General features: G+C 41.6%; 1 protein-coding gene across 5 annotated transcripts in view; it reads left to right on the forward strand.

Moving 5' to 3' along the window:
* ITPR2 (inositol 1,4,5-trisphosphate receptor type 2) overlaps window positions 1–16,619 on the forward strand; it is a 247,831-nt gene that overhangs the window by 66,239 nt on the left and 164,973 nt on the right. For all 5 annotated transcript variants that reach the window (XM_048300591.1, XM_048300592.1, XM_048300593.1 and 2 more), the window contains 11 exons: window positions 2,527–2,681; window positions 4,058–4,157; window positions 4,278–4,438; window positions 6,653–6,794; window positions 7,511–7,669; window positions 8,530–8,702; window positions 10,804–10,923; window positions 11,025–11,210; window positions 11,759–12,010; window positions 12,866–13,010; window positions 13,851–14,001. In XM_048300591.1, coding sequence (XP_048156548.1) covers window positions 2,527–2,681; window positions 4,058–4,157; window positions 4,278–4,438; window positions 6,653–6,794; window positions 7,511–7,669; window positions 8,530–8,702; window positions 10,804–10,923; window positions 11,025–11,210; window positions 11,759–12,010; window positions 12,866–13,010; window positions 13,851–14,001 — 1,744 coding nt within the window. The remainder of the gene's footprint in view (window positions 1–2,526; window positions 2,682–4,057; window positions 4,158–4,277; window positions 4,439–6,652; window positions 6,795–7,510; window positions 7,670–8,529; window positions 8,703–10,803; window positions 10,924–11,024; window positions 11,211–11,758; window positions 12,011–12,865; window positions 13,011–13,850; window positions 14,002–16,619) is intronic.

Here is a 16,619-nt window from a genome sequence, read left to right on the forward strand (position 1 = left end):
GCTATTGGGGACACCAGGGGGTGGGCAGGGTCTGCCCCAAACTGCTGGGTGAACTTCTCCACAGAGCTAATAGTTGGTGTGAACTACTACAGCACAGGAGACCTGCCTTTGACTCTGCCTCCTGCCAGCTCACCCAGTTTATACACTGCTCATGGTGTTTTGTGGTGGAGAATATCCCTTTGCCCAGTCTGGGTCAGGTGTCCTGTTCATGTTCCCTCCCAGTATGGTTTCATATTTTGGTCTATTTTACCCAGAGCCCCAGGATAAAAAGAAAACCATAGAATTATGAAGTGTCCTGTCTTTTTGTACACCAGCAATTTCAGTTTGGAAATTGTAGTGAAGTGGGTAGTTTCTGGGAAACCCTAACTAGATTTGAATGTAAGTTGTGGAAAATATCAAAAAGTTTGGATGCTGTTCAAAACTATCCTGTGCTACTTACCTCTTTATAGATCTCTTGAATTTTAAACTGATTATCCAGTTTTCTCTTTTGTTGTGAAGTGTAGGAAGTAGTTTTTCATTTAATATTAGACTCTGACTCACACCTGCTAAGCTCTTAGAAGGATTCTTTTATTGTTTCTGTGCCTTTTCAGTTTGTGTCTCATCACGAATATGTAAAACAAAATATGTATGGAAATCACAAAAGCAATTTGCTATTTTCTCAATCCTTGCATACAGGTTAAATTTTTTGTGCATTTTTCTTTAGCATTTTTTGGGCATGAGATACAATAGGATGTGGGGACTGTCAGATGAGTTTACTCTTGTGCAAGTCACAGGAGATGGTTGCTCTTGTCTTAGCAAGCCTTCCTCTCAAATACTAGTGGCAGTACCATAATGATTAGAGGAGCCTAAGAAAAATTTCTTTCTGTATTTTTTTCCTGCTCTCTCTATCCTTGATAGAAGTCATGGGATGGAAAGCTGGCATTTTTAAAGCTTGATAATGAAAAAAGGAATGTTTTGGAAGGATTCAAAAAGTACCTTGAAATGAGTTGATGACTCGTTCTTTCTTCCCTAATTTCACTCATCCTTGATTTTGTTGTTTAATCTCAAATGGCAATATGGATAATCAAAGCTTTGCCCTTGATTATCCCTTACAGTTTGGTTTTAATCAAGCTACTAATGCAAACCAAGTACAGCCTGGCCTTTTCCATTGTACAGCTCTTCCTTCGTGGTGTATTGTAAATCATTATAATAGCATTTCAGGCATCCAGGGTTGGATTTTCTTCTCTTTTGGTTTTCCTCATTCCTGTTCTCCTCTCCCTCTGTGATGTATTTTGTGTACGGGAAGGGCCCTGGGCTGCCAGTCTCTTAATTGGTTATCAGTCTTTTGCAAGATGTGTAACTCGACACCCCAGAGAGCAGCTTTTACTTACACCAGTTGGTTGCTGCGTGGGTATGGGCACAGACTCCGAATGACTCCTTCAAGCCAAGAAATGTTCTCAGGAAAGGTGGCATTTGGAGTCTGTAGGCAAAAGTATGTAGGTGACTAAAGAAACGAGGATGGTGCTGCGGGGTCTCAAAACTCCCGTGGACTCTCAGCAAGTGATGGGAGGAAGATCCCACCTTAAGCTCATGTGCCTTGTTTGAGTAACTTTGTCCCTCAGAGGGGACAACTCCTGCCCTTGCAGTGGGTAAAATTAGACCTGGCTTGGACCCAGCCTTGGGTGGGTTATCAGCCTGTGCTGAGATTTGTAATACAATCCAGCTGGGGCCTTGCCTGTCCCCCTTTCCATGACAAGCTGGTCCTGATGGAGCAGATATTCTGGCTCTTGCCATTTAGAGAGTGTCCACAAGACAAGAGGAAACGGCCTCAAGCTGCTCCAGCGGAGGTTCAGGTTGGACATCAGGAATAATTTCTTCTTGGAAAGGTCTGACAGGCATTGGAAGGGTCTGCCCAGGGAGGTGCTGGAGTCCCCATCCCTGGAGGTGTTCAGGAAACAACTGGACGTGGCTCAGGTTGACAAGGGGGTGATCAGTCAAAGGCTGGACTCGATGATCTTGGAGGCCTTTTCCAACCTAAATGGTTATGTGATTCTCTGGAAGTGTGCTGCTGTAATTCTACCATCTGAGAGGAAAAAGCCATCAAACTTACATAAGACAACAGTGGATTTAGGCAAATTACTTACTTTTTAAATCCCTTCCTTGTCTTAAAAAAAAGTTGAATTTTCATTAATTCTCTTCTTTGAACTGTGGCCCTTTCCAGACCAGCACTGTGTAGTTGCATCTGCTGGGAGTGAGGGGGTCTGCAACTACTGCAGCTTTTTTGAAGTTGTAGGTGTCAAATAAAGCATATCCAGTGCTGCAGTGCCTCTGTAGCTCGTGGCCTGCTGTTGTTCTAATGACTTCCTGAGACCCCATGGGGCAAAGTGCATCCTTTGTGTTACTGCAAAGCCAGTCATGGTAGATTCTTGCTAGAAGGTTTAAAAAAAAAAATAAAAATTCCAATTCAGATATATTATTTGTCTGCAAGGTAATTGAAGAATTTCTAGTGGGCCCTGATGCAAGCAAATAACCCTTGTGCCTAATCAGCAGAGAGATGGCGACCTTCCTGCTTCAAAGAAGAAACGCCAGGCAGGGGAGAAGATTATGTATACTTTGGTCTCTGTGCCACATGGAAATGACATCGCATCTCTCTTTGAACTGGATGCCACCACTCTTCAGAGGGCTGATTGCCTGGTTCCAAGGTAAAATAAAAAAAAAAAGGAAAGAAAAAAAGGGCAAAAAATAGTGCTGCATTGACAGGGTTTCTTCCTGGCATTATGCTGGTAAGTAAAGCAGAAAAAATCAAACACGAGCAAGTATTATCCTTCTGTTAAAATCTGAGGAGTGTTCATGGATAAATAAGGGATGTATAAAACATGATACTGCTGCTGTGACTGGGTAAAATAATTATAAGGATAAAACAAGTGACACTTAGAGAGAGTCTGTGAAGAGAAAAATAATGGTCTAAATATTGCACAGATCTGTGTGAGGATAGAATTGAGCTCTGTGCACTGTTTGGAAAAAATGTACTTCTAATAGATTTAACTGAATTGTTCCCAACAAAATAATGTGTGTGATGAGTTGGGCTTCTGTTTCCCTGACAGATCATGATGCCACTGAGCACATTTGTTACTCAAATGTATTCAGCAAGTGGCTTCTGGATTTTAATTGTCAATATTTGAAATTTCAGCTGTGTAGCATAGCTGAGATTGGCTAGATAAGTCACACAGTGTTGGTTGTAGCTGAATGGGCTTGCAGACACTTGGGGCTGGTTGTTGTGAGGGTGGATTTTAAAGCTGGGTACCCACAAATACTGATGTATGTGGCTTTGAAGTGTGTTTGCTATGCTAAGTTCTGCCAGATAATTTGCTTACTTGAATACTCAAAAGCCCATCAGTGTGAAAGGGAGAGCGTGAATGGAGACCACAGTGAATATATTTCAAAAGTAAAATTCAGAGTTAAAATTGTAATTGATTTCTCAGCTCTGCTTTTTGATAATACCACAGATTATCATATGGAAAGAATTTAGAAGGATCTCATATCTGCTCTTTGTTCACTTGATTTTCAGTTGAGAACTGGTACTGTAAATGCTTGCTCTGGAACAAGGGTTTGCAGATCATAATGATGAAGCTGTGAAACCATGGTCAGCTTTACTTTCTGGCTTTTGTGCTGTGACAGCTTAAAAGGGTTCGTTATTCTGCAGAAAAAAGAAAATGAAAGAATTGGGTTTATTCATGGAATGTATTTCTATTCAGATGGGATTTTATAACATCTTTCTTGTAGCTTTTTTTTTCTTTAAAAAATATTTTACTCCTAGACTTACATAAATACTTAAACCCAGCATTCTGCATAATCCCAAGATGCTGGTTGTTCTTGTTGCAGCTCTGCTCTGGGTGAGAAAGAAGGAGTCTAGGGAAAAGGGTACCACAGTGTCTTTTAGGTCCACCTACCTCTTTTATTGGTGTGGCTCCTGCTCTCCAGCCTCATGCCACGGGCCGGTGTTGCAGGGCATCCCACCTTGCCCACATGGGCTCAGAACTGATCCATCTCACCTGCTCTTTGCTCTGTCCCCCTTTAGGAACTCCTATGTCCGACTGAGGCACTTGTGCACCAACACTTGGGTCACCAGCACCAGCATCCCAATAGACACTGAGGAAGAGAGGCCTGTGATGCTAAAGGTAAACAAAATCCCAAACTCATTCCTGAAGCTGTCTCACTTCTAACATATGAAATGGGCATAATAATTAGCATAAAGGTAAGAGGATTGCTCACCCACTTTAAACCAAAAACTATTGCAGATTGGGACGTGCCAAACCAAAGAGGACAAGGAAGCTTTTGCCATCGTATCGGTTCCTCTGTCTGAGGTCAGAGACTTGGACTTTGCCAACGACGCCAACAAGGTTTTAGCATCAACTGTTAAAAAACTGGAGAATGGAACAATAACCCAGAATGAAAGGAGGTTAGTAGTTTTATTTTTTCCCTTGCTAAATTGTTGGTTGGTTAGTTATGATAACACAGTTAGTTATGATAACACAGTCATGGGTAGGTAATACCCACATGGACACACAGGCAGTTGGGAGAGGACACTTCAGTGCTGAAAGTGCCAGCCTGGGGTTAGATTCCACCTCTTTCAGAGCATCCTTGCTGCACCTCAGGCTGATCCATGTATGTCCTGTGTAAAAGTGGGGCAAACAGCACTTCCCCAGCTTGCTGGCCATGTAAATAAATGGGTAATTCTCTGGGCAAATATCTTAGTCTGGATTTCCTTTGATAATCCACTTCTGAGATGTAATGTGAGGGTGCATTGCATCTGATTCTCGTGTACAGGAAGGCAGCACGGCAGGGCTCTTGACTTGTGTGAAGTTCACCACACTGCAAATCTGCAAAAGCCTTGGAAGGAGGTCTCAGTGTGACTGAGAAGCTGCCCCAATAATCCCTTTGCTTTCTCGTTTCTATTTTCCCCTGTTCTCTTTTTCTATTTTATATCATTGTGATGTTTGCCCCATGTATTAATCCCCATTTCATCTGCAGCACTATTAGAATGCCTGCTCCTCACACCTGCCCCTGAATCAAGGGATTTTGTTGTACCTTTGTTGTACATTGTAGCCAGATATATTCCACTGCCAGTGACGTAGTTCCCTGTTTGTCTTCAGCTGCCTGTGGTTAAACTGAATATAAGACAGCATCTCTGGCAGTGTGAATTTGTAACCTGTAATACATCATATACAGCTTTTTTTCTGAAAATGGTAATTTTTGGTGATGAAACTGGATTTTTGCAATCAGTTTCCAGTAGCAATTAGGCCAGATGGTTTAATATCATAACAGGCAGATTTTTAATAGCCTGGGTGTTGGTACTCAGCCTTGAAAAGCTGTGGGGCCATTTCATGATTGAGTTGACCCAGAGAGGGACATGACAGTGTCCAGGTGGGACACTGTGTCACTGTCAGTATTGTCAGGTCTTGATGTTGACAGATCGGTACAACAAACATGAAAAACATTTCAGAGCTGTTTCAGAACACTGCCATTATTTGTTTGTTCTTGTGATTTCCTTTGGAAAAAACCCCAAACCATCTTTTTCCTGTCTTATTACCTTCTAGCATAGAGAAGTAGGAATCCCAACAGTTAATTCCTCATTTCTCCATCCTACGGCTGCCTTTTCTACTTTATTTCGTGGGGGTGACACACACCTTGCTGTTTTCCACCAGTGGGCTGAGGCTTTTAGAGCTAAAGCTCACTCAGAGGGTTTAGGTGAGCAGCCCAGCTCACTTGTGGATAATGGGAACGTTGTGTCTGGCTCCCACAGATGACTGAAAATCTCTTGGGGATCTTCCTGCCTCTTTCGAAGCTGGCAGATTTGTTAGTTATAGACTAGACATTGTCCAAATTGAAATGATGCTGAGTTTTTCATGTAGAAGATTGCTGGTGCTGTTAAGGGATATTCTTTGAAATCTGTGGACATCTGTGTTTCTCACTGCATGCCTGGCAAGATGTTAGTAACAAGGAGACAATGATGAGTTTGTTTTCTTTTTTTTCCCATTTATATTCTGTCTTTTTGCGTTTTCTGAAGGTGGGAGAGAAGGAATTACTACTGCCTCTGTCGTTTCTAGCACCTGCTTCTGACAAATCTTTTGTTTAGCAAAGAATGAAACAAATACAGTTTCTTGGGTCAGTATATATAGGAAAACAGTTATATATGAATATATATATGAAAAAGTATATATATGAAACAGTTTCATGGGTCAGTAGGGAAATTATCTAGTGGCAGAATGTTTTTATTCCTCTAGTGAGTCCATCATCTTGTTTCATGGACCCACGATAAAGCATAAAAATCCTTGCTAGGCTATGTAAGTTCCTTTTTACTGCTCCTGGACCTTGAGGCCAGCTGGTATAGATTTTGGGTCTCTGAATACTGTGTATCAATCCAACAGCCTGTATTTTTCTCTTGTTTTCCCTCTGGTTGTTGTTTAATGCCTCAGTAAACAGCCCTGTGATTGATTTAAGCTTCTGCTGAACTAAGGCTTGGAATCCTTAAGTACATGTCAAACTTAACTTTGCAGTGATGGAAGTTCCATTGTGCCAGGTAAAGCTTGGCATAAATGTGATTTTTGTTCTTAATGAATCCTAGCAAGTGTTGAGTGACTGTTTATAATAATGGTTTGTCTATTCATTCTAGGTTTGTGACCAAGCTACTGGAAGATCTCATTTTCTTTGTTGCTGATGTGCCCAATAACGGGCAAGAGGTTTTGGATGTGATCATTACCAAGCCAAACCGGGAACGGCAGAAATTAATGAGGGAGCAAAACATATTGGCTCAGGTATGTCCTACTGTGTTAATAACTTAACTGTATTTGCAAACAGATTGTAGGAGAGAGTGATGTGAGAAAAAGTTATTTTTGGGCAACTTGGCTTATTCCAGGTTGGGTTTCTGTGTGGGTTGGATTGGGTAGAAATGACACTATTTGGTCAAAGTTCATCTCTTGGCCCTTAAATCAGAGTGAAGCACAAGGGGCTGTAGAGGGCTCTTAATTTCATGTGATTCTGATAAGATTTAAGACCATGTTTGAGAGCAAACTGTTCGCAAAATTTGAGACAAACATGGAACACGGTCCCAATCCTGCAAGTGTTCCCCACACAGTGCCCTTATGGAGCTCTGACTTTGTTTGTGTGAGGGCAAACTAATGTACTTTTTGAGAAGAAAACTGAAAGAAATTTTAAAAAAGGGGAAAAGGATGAAACTGGACAGCAGCCAGTGTTGTCCTCCTTTTTCATCACTAAATTATCCAAAGTTAAGATACGTAACTAAACCTGGAGTTGGGGATAGCAGTAAAGAGAACGCAATGTCAGTTGAGTTGGTGGGAAACGTAAAGCTAACCCCAAATGCATAAAGCTGTGATGTCTCAGATTGTGCCCCCACTTATGTTTAGTCAAGGCTGTTGTGCTGATCCTGTCAGAGGACATTTTCATTGACTGCTGTAAGTTCAGCAGAAATCTGGATCTGATTTTCACTCTCAGTGATTTTGATTTTGAACAGATATTCGGCATCCTCAAAGCTCCTTTTAAGGACAAAGGTGAAGGATCGATGCTGAGACTCGAAGACCTGGGTGACCAGAGATATGCTCCCTACAAATACATGTTAAGATTATGTTACAGAGTTCTCAGACACTCCCAACAGGACTATAGGAAGAACCAGGTCAGTGGTATTGAGGATAATTTTCCTCCTGATTTCTATAATTATATATCCTGGGTTTGGCATGACTCTCTGCACTTACAAGTGGGATTCTGTGGTAATGGGGAAAGGCCTTTTTTTGTGTGTGTAGCTCAGTAGTGTGTGAATTGAAAGTTCAACAATGAATATCACAAGTTCACTTTGTACTTTTGCAGGCTCAGACTGAGATTGGGGTTCACTGCTTCATTCACGAGCTTTCTGTTATTAAAAATATGTTCTTGAAGCCTGGATTGTAAAGTGGGAAATCTGCAAAGCTGTCTGTTTCTCTTGCTTAAATATTTGTAGAGGGATGGCAGTGAGTCAGAGCAGAGGTTGTTATATCAGGTAGCCTGATTTCCCACTGCTGGAGACTCCCTGTGAGCAAGAGGTATTTCAGAACATGGACTAAAGGGACTGGAGATAAAAGCCTGAACTGCTGTGTGGCTTCTTTGTTTTCTTTCCAGTGTTTTACAGAAATATTTCTGTCCTGAAGGGAGAGAAAAGGAGGGAAGACTCAGGGAAAAAGCTTCTTAAACATGATAAAAACGTTTCAGTTTTTCATTTTTTTTTAAAAAAAGAGGTTGCTATTTCTTGAATTTTGTATATATTTCCATGGATTCATTCCTTTGGTTTATGAAAGAATGAGAAGAGTTAGTCATCCCTAATATGGAATCTGTTTCTCAGGGTACATATTTTAGGTATTCAGAAGTTCTTTTGTTCAAGCCAGTTGAGGGAGGAAAGTTTTGTGCATTATTTTGATTGCTAACTGAGCTGGATGCCTCCGGTTCTAAGAGAGAAACCATTACTGCTCAGCAGGTCATCGTGGGAATCTTTCCTTTTTTCAGGAATATATTGCTAAGAACTTCTGCGTCATGCAGTCCCAGATTGGTTATGATATTCTGGCAGAAGACACCATCACAGCTTTGTTGCACAACAACAGAAAACTGCTAGAGAAACACATCACAGCTAAAGAAATAGAGACGTTTGTGAATTTACTCAGGAGAAATCGAGAGCCAAGGTTTGAAGTGGTCCACGTAGCATTTTGGCAGTAGCTGTGAATTGCATGCTATTCATTGCTTCAATGTATCTTTCTCCCTGTTTTGACCTGGCAGACAAAAAGCCCACCTGTGCAGAAGATATTAGAACTACCTGTAATTGTTGGAGTTTAACCATATCCACATTTTAAAACTAGAGCTTAGAGAAAAGAGGGCTTATACTTTACAGGACAGCTTTGAAAATTTGGTCTCAGTTCAGGTTGGGGCAAAGAGAAATGAAGACCATGTTTAATTTCTCCCAGCTTTGCGGCTCCTCTGTGAAACTGCCACTTGTGTTGGTTTCCCTGCTAATAATAATTTTACACGCATGTCAATTTCTCTAAGCTTTTATTAATATCAGTTTTCCTGCAGGTTCTGATTCCAGGTCAGACCTGAAAAGGGCCTAGGACAGTGAAGATCCCATAAACACGTCTCCTAGAGCAGATTTTGTTCCAAATTAAAAATTCTGGCCTTGAACTTCACTCAGCTGAATTTTTTTTTTAAATAAGCTTCAGGTCAGAATATAAAAGAAAAGGATTTCTTTATTTTTAAATGGAAAAAATCTCTTTATTATTGGATTTTCAGTTGTAAAATTAGCAAAGTAATATAAGAAATGAACATACTAAAGGCCAAATATTGTCTTCTGTAATTGTGAATACCATTTTCCTGGTAGCAGCTAAGGATACTGCTCAAGGTCTTGGTGCTTCACTGCCTCAATTATTTTCTATATGCCTGTTTTACCTCACTTTGTAATCTCATTGCCTCTCCCATGCTCAGCTGGGTTGGGCTTGGTCAATATGAAGAGGAAACCACGGGATCAGCTCTGTCTCTGAAGGGTCTGTGTTTATTGACAATTGCACATCACATTTTCTTGTGGTGGAAGAATTGGTGCCATACCCACATCATACAACTGCTGTGTATCCACTTGTTTGAGGAGTTCAGGAGCAATAAATGTTTCAAAATTACCCCTTGCCAGAATGATGTAATCTGAACAGTAAAGACTTGATCTGATTTTCACGGAGAGTCTTACAGATTTTTGCAGCACTGTTGGTGTGAGTGAGAATTGTGGAATTCTGCTCTAAAACACATGAGCTGCAAAATTAAAAACCTTCCTGAGTTTTGGCTCCAACCAGGTGACTTCCCCAGAATTCTATGTATTTATGTGCTGTTTGCTTAATTTTATCTTTTTGATTGCTGTGCACTTTTAATTGTTGCCACAAAGCTTCACTTCAGTTATGGATATATTTTTTCCTAAGTCTACCCTAAAAATGCTGTCTGTACTCACCCCCTACAGTTCCCAGACTTTAGTGGGGACTGTGGTCTGTGCTAGAAGTTCAAACTGTTGGGTCCTTGAATGGCTAATAGCAGATGACCAGTTTGTACCTGGATTTCTAAGGAAGTGGAATATATGATCTGTGTGTGTATGCCTGCTCACATCTGCTCCCCAGCCAGCTCTTGAGCACCTTGCTCAGTTTTAGCTACATCTGCTGGAGGAGTGGTGGGCTCAGAGATACTTAATTCCTATGAATATCAGGGAAAGAGGAAACTACATAGAGGGAAGAGGCTCTTTTTATATACCAGTGTGTAAATGGCTGCAATATGGATTACTGTTACTGCACACACAGCAATCCCTGAAAAGAGACAAACCCAGGTACCTATTGAATGTCCCAGCTGTGAGGAAAGCCTCAGCCTGAACCTTGTTAAACATCAGAAGACCTAAATTTGAGAGACAAATTCACAGGAAATTGAATTCCCTGCAAAGCTTTGTTCTTTCTGCTTTACCTCTTTGAATGCAGAGTCCTGTCTGCAGGTCCTGACAAAGCAGCACTCTTCTCTGGTAGCCCAGCATTCCCTGGCAGTGTTCAAGGCCAGGTTGGATGGGGCTTGGAGTAACCTGGTCTAGTGGAAGGTGTTGTGAGTTGCAAGAGTATGAAGTGGCAAAGATCATATGTTGATAAATATCATGATACAGAGTCCCACTAGTCTACCCATCCTCTAGTGCTGAGTGCTAGAGATTTCTACTGCAGTTCTCCAGTAGTAGTTTAAGTCTCATGTTCTGCTGCATCTGTGGTTTTTTGACTGCAGATTCTTGGATTATCTGTCAGACCTGTGTGTATCAAACACCACAGCAATACCAGTAACTCAGGAACTCATCTGCAAGTTTATGCTGAGCCCAGGGAATGCTGACATTCTCATCCAGACCAAGTGAGTATCTGTAATCAGAACATGCCACAATTTTGTTGTCTGCTCTCTTAAATTCCCAGCACTTTACTCATGGCTCCACTGTGAATGGTTTTTGTTTGCAGGCTGGTTTCAACCCAAATGGACAATCCCTTGGAATGCCCAGTTATCTCAGATGACATTGATGAAGAGGAAGTGTGGCTTTACTGGATTGACAGCAACAAGGAACCTCATGGCAAAGCCATCAGGCATCTGGCTCAGGAGGCAAAGGAAGGCACAAAAGCTGATTTAGAAGTTCTTACCTACTACAGGTAAAACTGCTTATTCAAAAGGAAGAAAATGTAGTCTCTGAAGACCCCCAGTGCTGTTCTTATCCAGTTCATTTGCCAATATCAAAAAAGGAAACCAGGTCAAGCCAGAAACTGAGATTAAAAGTTCATTTCAGGTTTTTCTTGTGGGAGTCACCACAGTCCCTGCTGTCTATTCCAGGCAAATCTTGAGTTTCCTTTGCTCATCATGTCTCTTTGTGTCTATTTTTTATTTTGCCTCTTACCTTTTATTTATTGCGCTTTAATTTAAGGTTGTGCTGCCCTGGAAGCAAGGCACGCTCTGAGGACAGAGCGTCCTGAGTGTCTCAAGGATTAGGGAGGAAATGGGACCACGGAATAATGTTTTCTACTAATTGAAAACAAATAGTTTTTAATGTCAAGTTGCTCCCTTGCTTAACAAAGTCACTCTTGTTATTTTTCAGGATTTATATCAGAAAGGCTCACAACAGGCTTGTAACATGAGATTCTGAGGTGTGTTCTTTCATTTCCAGCCGATTTCCTTGAATACCACATTATTACCTTTTTTTAAGGTACCAGCTGAACCTCTTTGCAAGAATGTGCCTGGACCGCCAGTATCTCGCCATCAACCAGATTTCTGCCCAGCTGTCAGTAGACTTGATCCTCAGGTGTATGTCTGATGAAAGCCTCCCCTATGACCTGCGGGCTTCCTTCTGTCGTCTGATGCTGCACATGCACGTGGACAGAGATCCTCAGGAGTCTGTGGTGCCTGTCAAGTACGCCAGATTGTGGACTGAAATTCCTACCAAGATCACAATTCATGAGTGAGTTGCAAGTGTTTCAAACTAAAGTACAAAAGCTCTTTGTAGGGTTAGTCTCAGAACAAAGCAGTTGCAAATGTCCAATGTCCACAAAACGTATGTGAGAAGGTATTTTGTTGCAGAGCACAGAACTATTAATTATTGTTACTCTTGGAGACTTCCGTGGGCAGCTTTCAATCATTTAATATTTAAATTTTATTTTTCCCTATGTTCTTTTATTGAACAAGCTGGGGAAGATGGAATGGTCTTTCCTCAGACCAGCTGCACTCCAAGTAATCCAGTTGTGTCTCATAGGACAGGTTTGCTAGGCTGTAACTTGGTTTTATACCTCAAGCTCAACAGAAAGCCACAGCTGGGAACCCAGAATTAAGATACAGCTGCTGTCCAGAAAGAGCTCACAGAGGCTTTGGCCTTCACTCAGTAAAGTACTTAAGCATGTGTTAAATTTAATTTTAGAGAAAGGACCATTGATTTCAGTGGAAACCCTCTCTGGCTCCACTGATTTGATGGAGCAGCAGCACTGGGATGCTCCCAGCCAGGGAATATCTGGCTGGAGAGATAGAGGAAGAAGCACGGCAGCGTAGCAGGCAGTGTTAGTGCCCTTGTTGAATTGCCACAGCAAGATTTAAGAGTCCTATCTGCCACAAGAGTGGTATTATCCTGTCTATGTTTTTCCCATTCACTTCAACCCTTCCTGGTACTGTTGGAGGGAAGGTTTGTGTATCCACTTTGCATATCTACAAAGAGCTGAACTGAGTAATTTCAGAGGATCATGATCGGTTTGTTTTTCCTTTAGTGACAACTGATCCTGATATTAGACGTGTTTAATTTTCCTTCTTTCTGTGCCTTGTATTGTAGGTATGATTCCTTCACTGACTCTTCAAGGAATGAAATGAAGACAAAGTTTGCACTAACAATGGAATTTGTAGAAGAGTACTTGAAAGAAGTTGTGAATCAACCCTTCCCGTTTGGAGACAAAGAGAAAAATAAACTTACATTTGAGGTACTTCTCAGCTATCTGCATCCTACTTACAGTATTCCTCACTTCAGATAAGTTGACATTGTTTTTTTCAAAATAAAGCCAGTTGCAGAATAAATGTTGGTGTAAAACAGCCTAAAGAAGCACTTGTTCCTAATTCCAGTGTTCTTGGTGATGCCTGGTTCTTGTCTGCTGTGTTTTTCCAGCCTTTCCTTCCTTCTCCTGAGGTGATTGGATTTCAGTGGAGGGAGAGGGGATTTGTGGGGGGGTGAATGGTCATATTCCTGTTCTTTGTACATTAGTGAAATAACTTGTAAGGATTCTTCAGTATTAAGTAAGTGCTGTTTTCTGTGTAGGGAAACTTTAGATAGGCCTAGATTTTTTAGATTCAAATAGCAAAGAATAAAGGGGAAATGCTTACAGCTTTTATAGTTCTTCCTCCAGCCTACTTCTTTTTGTTGCTTTTGCCTCTGGTCACCTGAAATCACCTCTGTGCAAACTTATCACAGTCATCTTACTCTTCTGCTGACTTCCATCTTCCCTAAAGCTGCTGCCTCTTTAAATAATTTCTGGAGTATTTCTTCTTGATCTTACATATTTTCACAGATGCAATTGTATCCTCCCAAGCCTTCCTAAATCCTACCTTGGTTTTGCTGTCTGCTGTAACCTGACTGACCAACTGCTTTGTCTAATCCTGACAAACATTTAATGTCACTGGCCTCAGTCCAAAAACCAGTGGGAAGACTTGTGCCAGTTTGAATGCACTCAAGATCTGAATCTCTCTGGAAGCTGCTGTGTGAAATGCAACCGAAAACCACAACGGCTGTCAGTACTTCCTTCATTTTTAATTTCTTTTTCTCATAGGTGGTACATCTGGCTCGAAACCTCATATACTTTGGCTTTTATAGTTTTAGTGAGCTTCTCAGACTGACCCGGACGCTGCTGGCAATTCTAGATATTGTTCAAGTTCCCATATCATCCTACTTCGAAAGGTTGAGCAAGTTTCAGGATGGAGGTGAGATAAGCAGCAAAGACTGTTATTCCAGTGGATAATTAGCTTTTTAAGTTGGAAATAATGTATGGAACTTCACATTATTCTTTCAAGGTTCTGTATTCACACATAAGCCCTCCTACAGGAATGCATTGCAGGGGACATTAAGATGATCAGCTAAAAGGGAACCTTTTTGAACAGAGCTGCATCCTTCATGACTTGTGGCTACTGCATTGGGGTTGCTCCTCCTTTGCTTATTTGGAACTTTCAAATTTGGTTCTAAAGCTCGGTGCCTGTTGCACTGAACGTCCTGAGGAAGTTCAAGCAGCATTTGCCTGGGCACAGGGATTATGGTGGCTTGTCTGTGGCACAGGTGTTTGTTAGTCTTCTTAGCACTTCACTGAAAGGGAGAATGAGATGGTCCTGGTCCCACAGTGGCAGAAGTAGCTGATGGAAGTCCAGAGGAGGCCATCCTCTGCCTGTGTTTGTCATCTCAGAATATTCTTTTTTGAACCCAGACCACAGTGCCTCTCTGACAACCCCAGGACTATTCTGTATGTCCCATTGCCTTTTCTACCATGGTTTAACACTGGGTTGAAGAATGAGCATACCAGGAAGATGCTGAAACATAGCAGTTCAGTTTTCCTGTGTGAGTGGAAGAGAGGTGTGACAGTCGTGTGGGCTGAGGGTCCCGGAGACTGACTGATGGCAAATTCTGTTTTAATATGTAGCTGATGTTGCCAGCCAGCTGGCTCACAGCACCAAAATGGATGAGCTGTCTTGTTGGAAACAATTATTTTGTGTTTTCTCTGGGAGGCCTTTTCCCAGCCTTGAGTTTTCTAATCATCATTTTGCTCAGTCACTCCCACAGATGCTCTGCAGGAGTGTGCTGTCCTTCACAACTTTTTTCTTCTTTGAGGTTCACATACTCTGGAGAGGTGTAGACTGTCATTGTCATCTCTGAACCAAGAAGTCATATGCTTGGTTCTCTTGATCTTCCCTCCATCGCTGCCAGACTTTACTGAAACCCTCTGGAAGTCTTTCCTGCAATGCAGTCCACACCAAGTCATGCTGTAGCTGGCTGCAGTCCCTCCTCAGCACTAGAGAAAAGACAGTATGCCCAGACACTTGGAATTATGTTTTCCTTTTTTGTCCCTGAAAGACTGCATTGCAGACTCTCTTCTTAAATGGCTCTGGACACAGTTTGACTCCAGATACAATCTTGGCATATTGGCAACATGGGACATGCAGATGTGGTTCTTCTGCTTAGTTCTCACTCTGCCCAAGCCTTTAATTCTGATGATACATCTTGTTCAGTGTTTTTACTCACATTCATTACCCATAAAATCATGTTTTGTCCCTAATTCCCTTTTATTTCTGTTGAAGGCTTTCCTTTCAAGCTATGTAAGAGAGGAAGGAGCCACCCATTAAGTGCAAACAGACCTGCTCTCAGTTATATGAATTTCCTTAGCAGTTCCATGCAAATCAATGAATTTGCTTTGAAATAAATGAGTGTGAAGGAATGCTGCAAATGGCACCACCATGCAAATGGAAGCTCAGTAGCCTTTTTATTAATGCTCAACCATGTACTGGAGCCTTGTTGGAAACTTTTTGTCAGAAACGTGGTTTTGTCTCATGTTCTTTCAGCAAAAAAGGCACAGAACAAAGGTGTGATTTTTTTGGTTAGCTTCAGCCTTTATACAGATTATTTAAATTTCTTTCCTGCTTGTAACTGTCTCCATGCCTTTCAAACACTGACCAGTTCAGGTCAGGATGTGACAATCTAGGGATGTTCTTTTGGTAATTACCTGTGAGTTGTTTTGGTTTGTTTGGTTGGGATTTTCCCCCTTTTTCTACTAACTCTGTGTCTAGAAAGCCCATTGCTTTGGAGAGGTTTTTTTGCTGGTGCAGACTGTTATCAGTCCTGTCTGCAATCTTACAGGAGTCTGGAGGTATTGGCTGTGCTGTCTAGGCTTAAGAACAGGCACTGAAACTTTGCTGTGGCGAGACAAAGTATTTTTATGTAGAAATAGCTGTAAGACTTCCTGGAGAGGCCTTCTACAGTCTTTGTAAAAGAAAAGGATGTCTTTGGATGGTCAGCTCTTTTCTTCAACCTCCCTTTTCCTTTCTGATTGAGAAGATATAAACCACATAAATGGTGCATTCACTTTGCACTTGAGGCAGAATGATCCTGAATATTTAACTGCTGTGTCTGAGCACCTTGCCTTTCCTCCTGCTTTCCCTAGAGGTGCAAACTCACCTACCCACGAGCTGTAAAGACACATGTGTCACAAGGATGAAGTTTAAGCAATTAAATAACTCCTATTCACTATTTTTGAGCATCCAGCTCATAGAACTTCATGTTCAAAGAACATATTTCACATCCGAAAATTACATTACTCAAGCAGAACAGGGGAGCACTTTTCATTAAGGAGAACCACACAAGAATCAATCAGCATCCCTTTAGCTGCACATTGAACCACTGAGGGGTGGTGCTGGGCTGGAACTTCTGGGCCTCTGCATGTGTTGGACTGTAGATGATCCTAAGGGTGAGTCTAGAAGTAGGGGTGTTGCCTAGGTCATGTGGAGTCTGGATCCATCTTATCCTGGGGATCCTGAGGAATGAACAGGCAAGCATAGAA

This window comes from Corvus hawaiiensis, chromosome 4, assembly GCF_020740725.1.
Source record: "Corvus hawaiiensis isolate bCorHaw1 chromosome 4, bCorHaw1.pri.cur, whole genome shotgun sequence".
Lineage (NCBI taxonomy): Eukaryota > Metazoa > Chordata > Aves > Passeriformes > Corvidae > Corvus > Corvus hawaiiensis.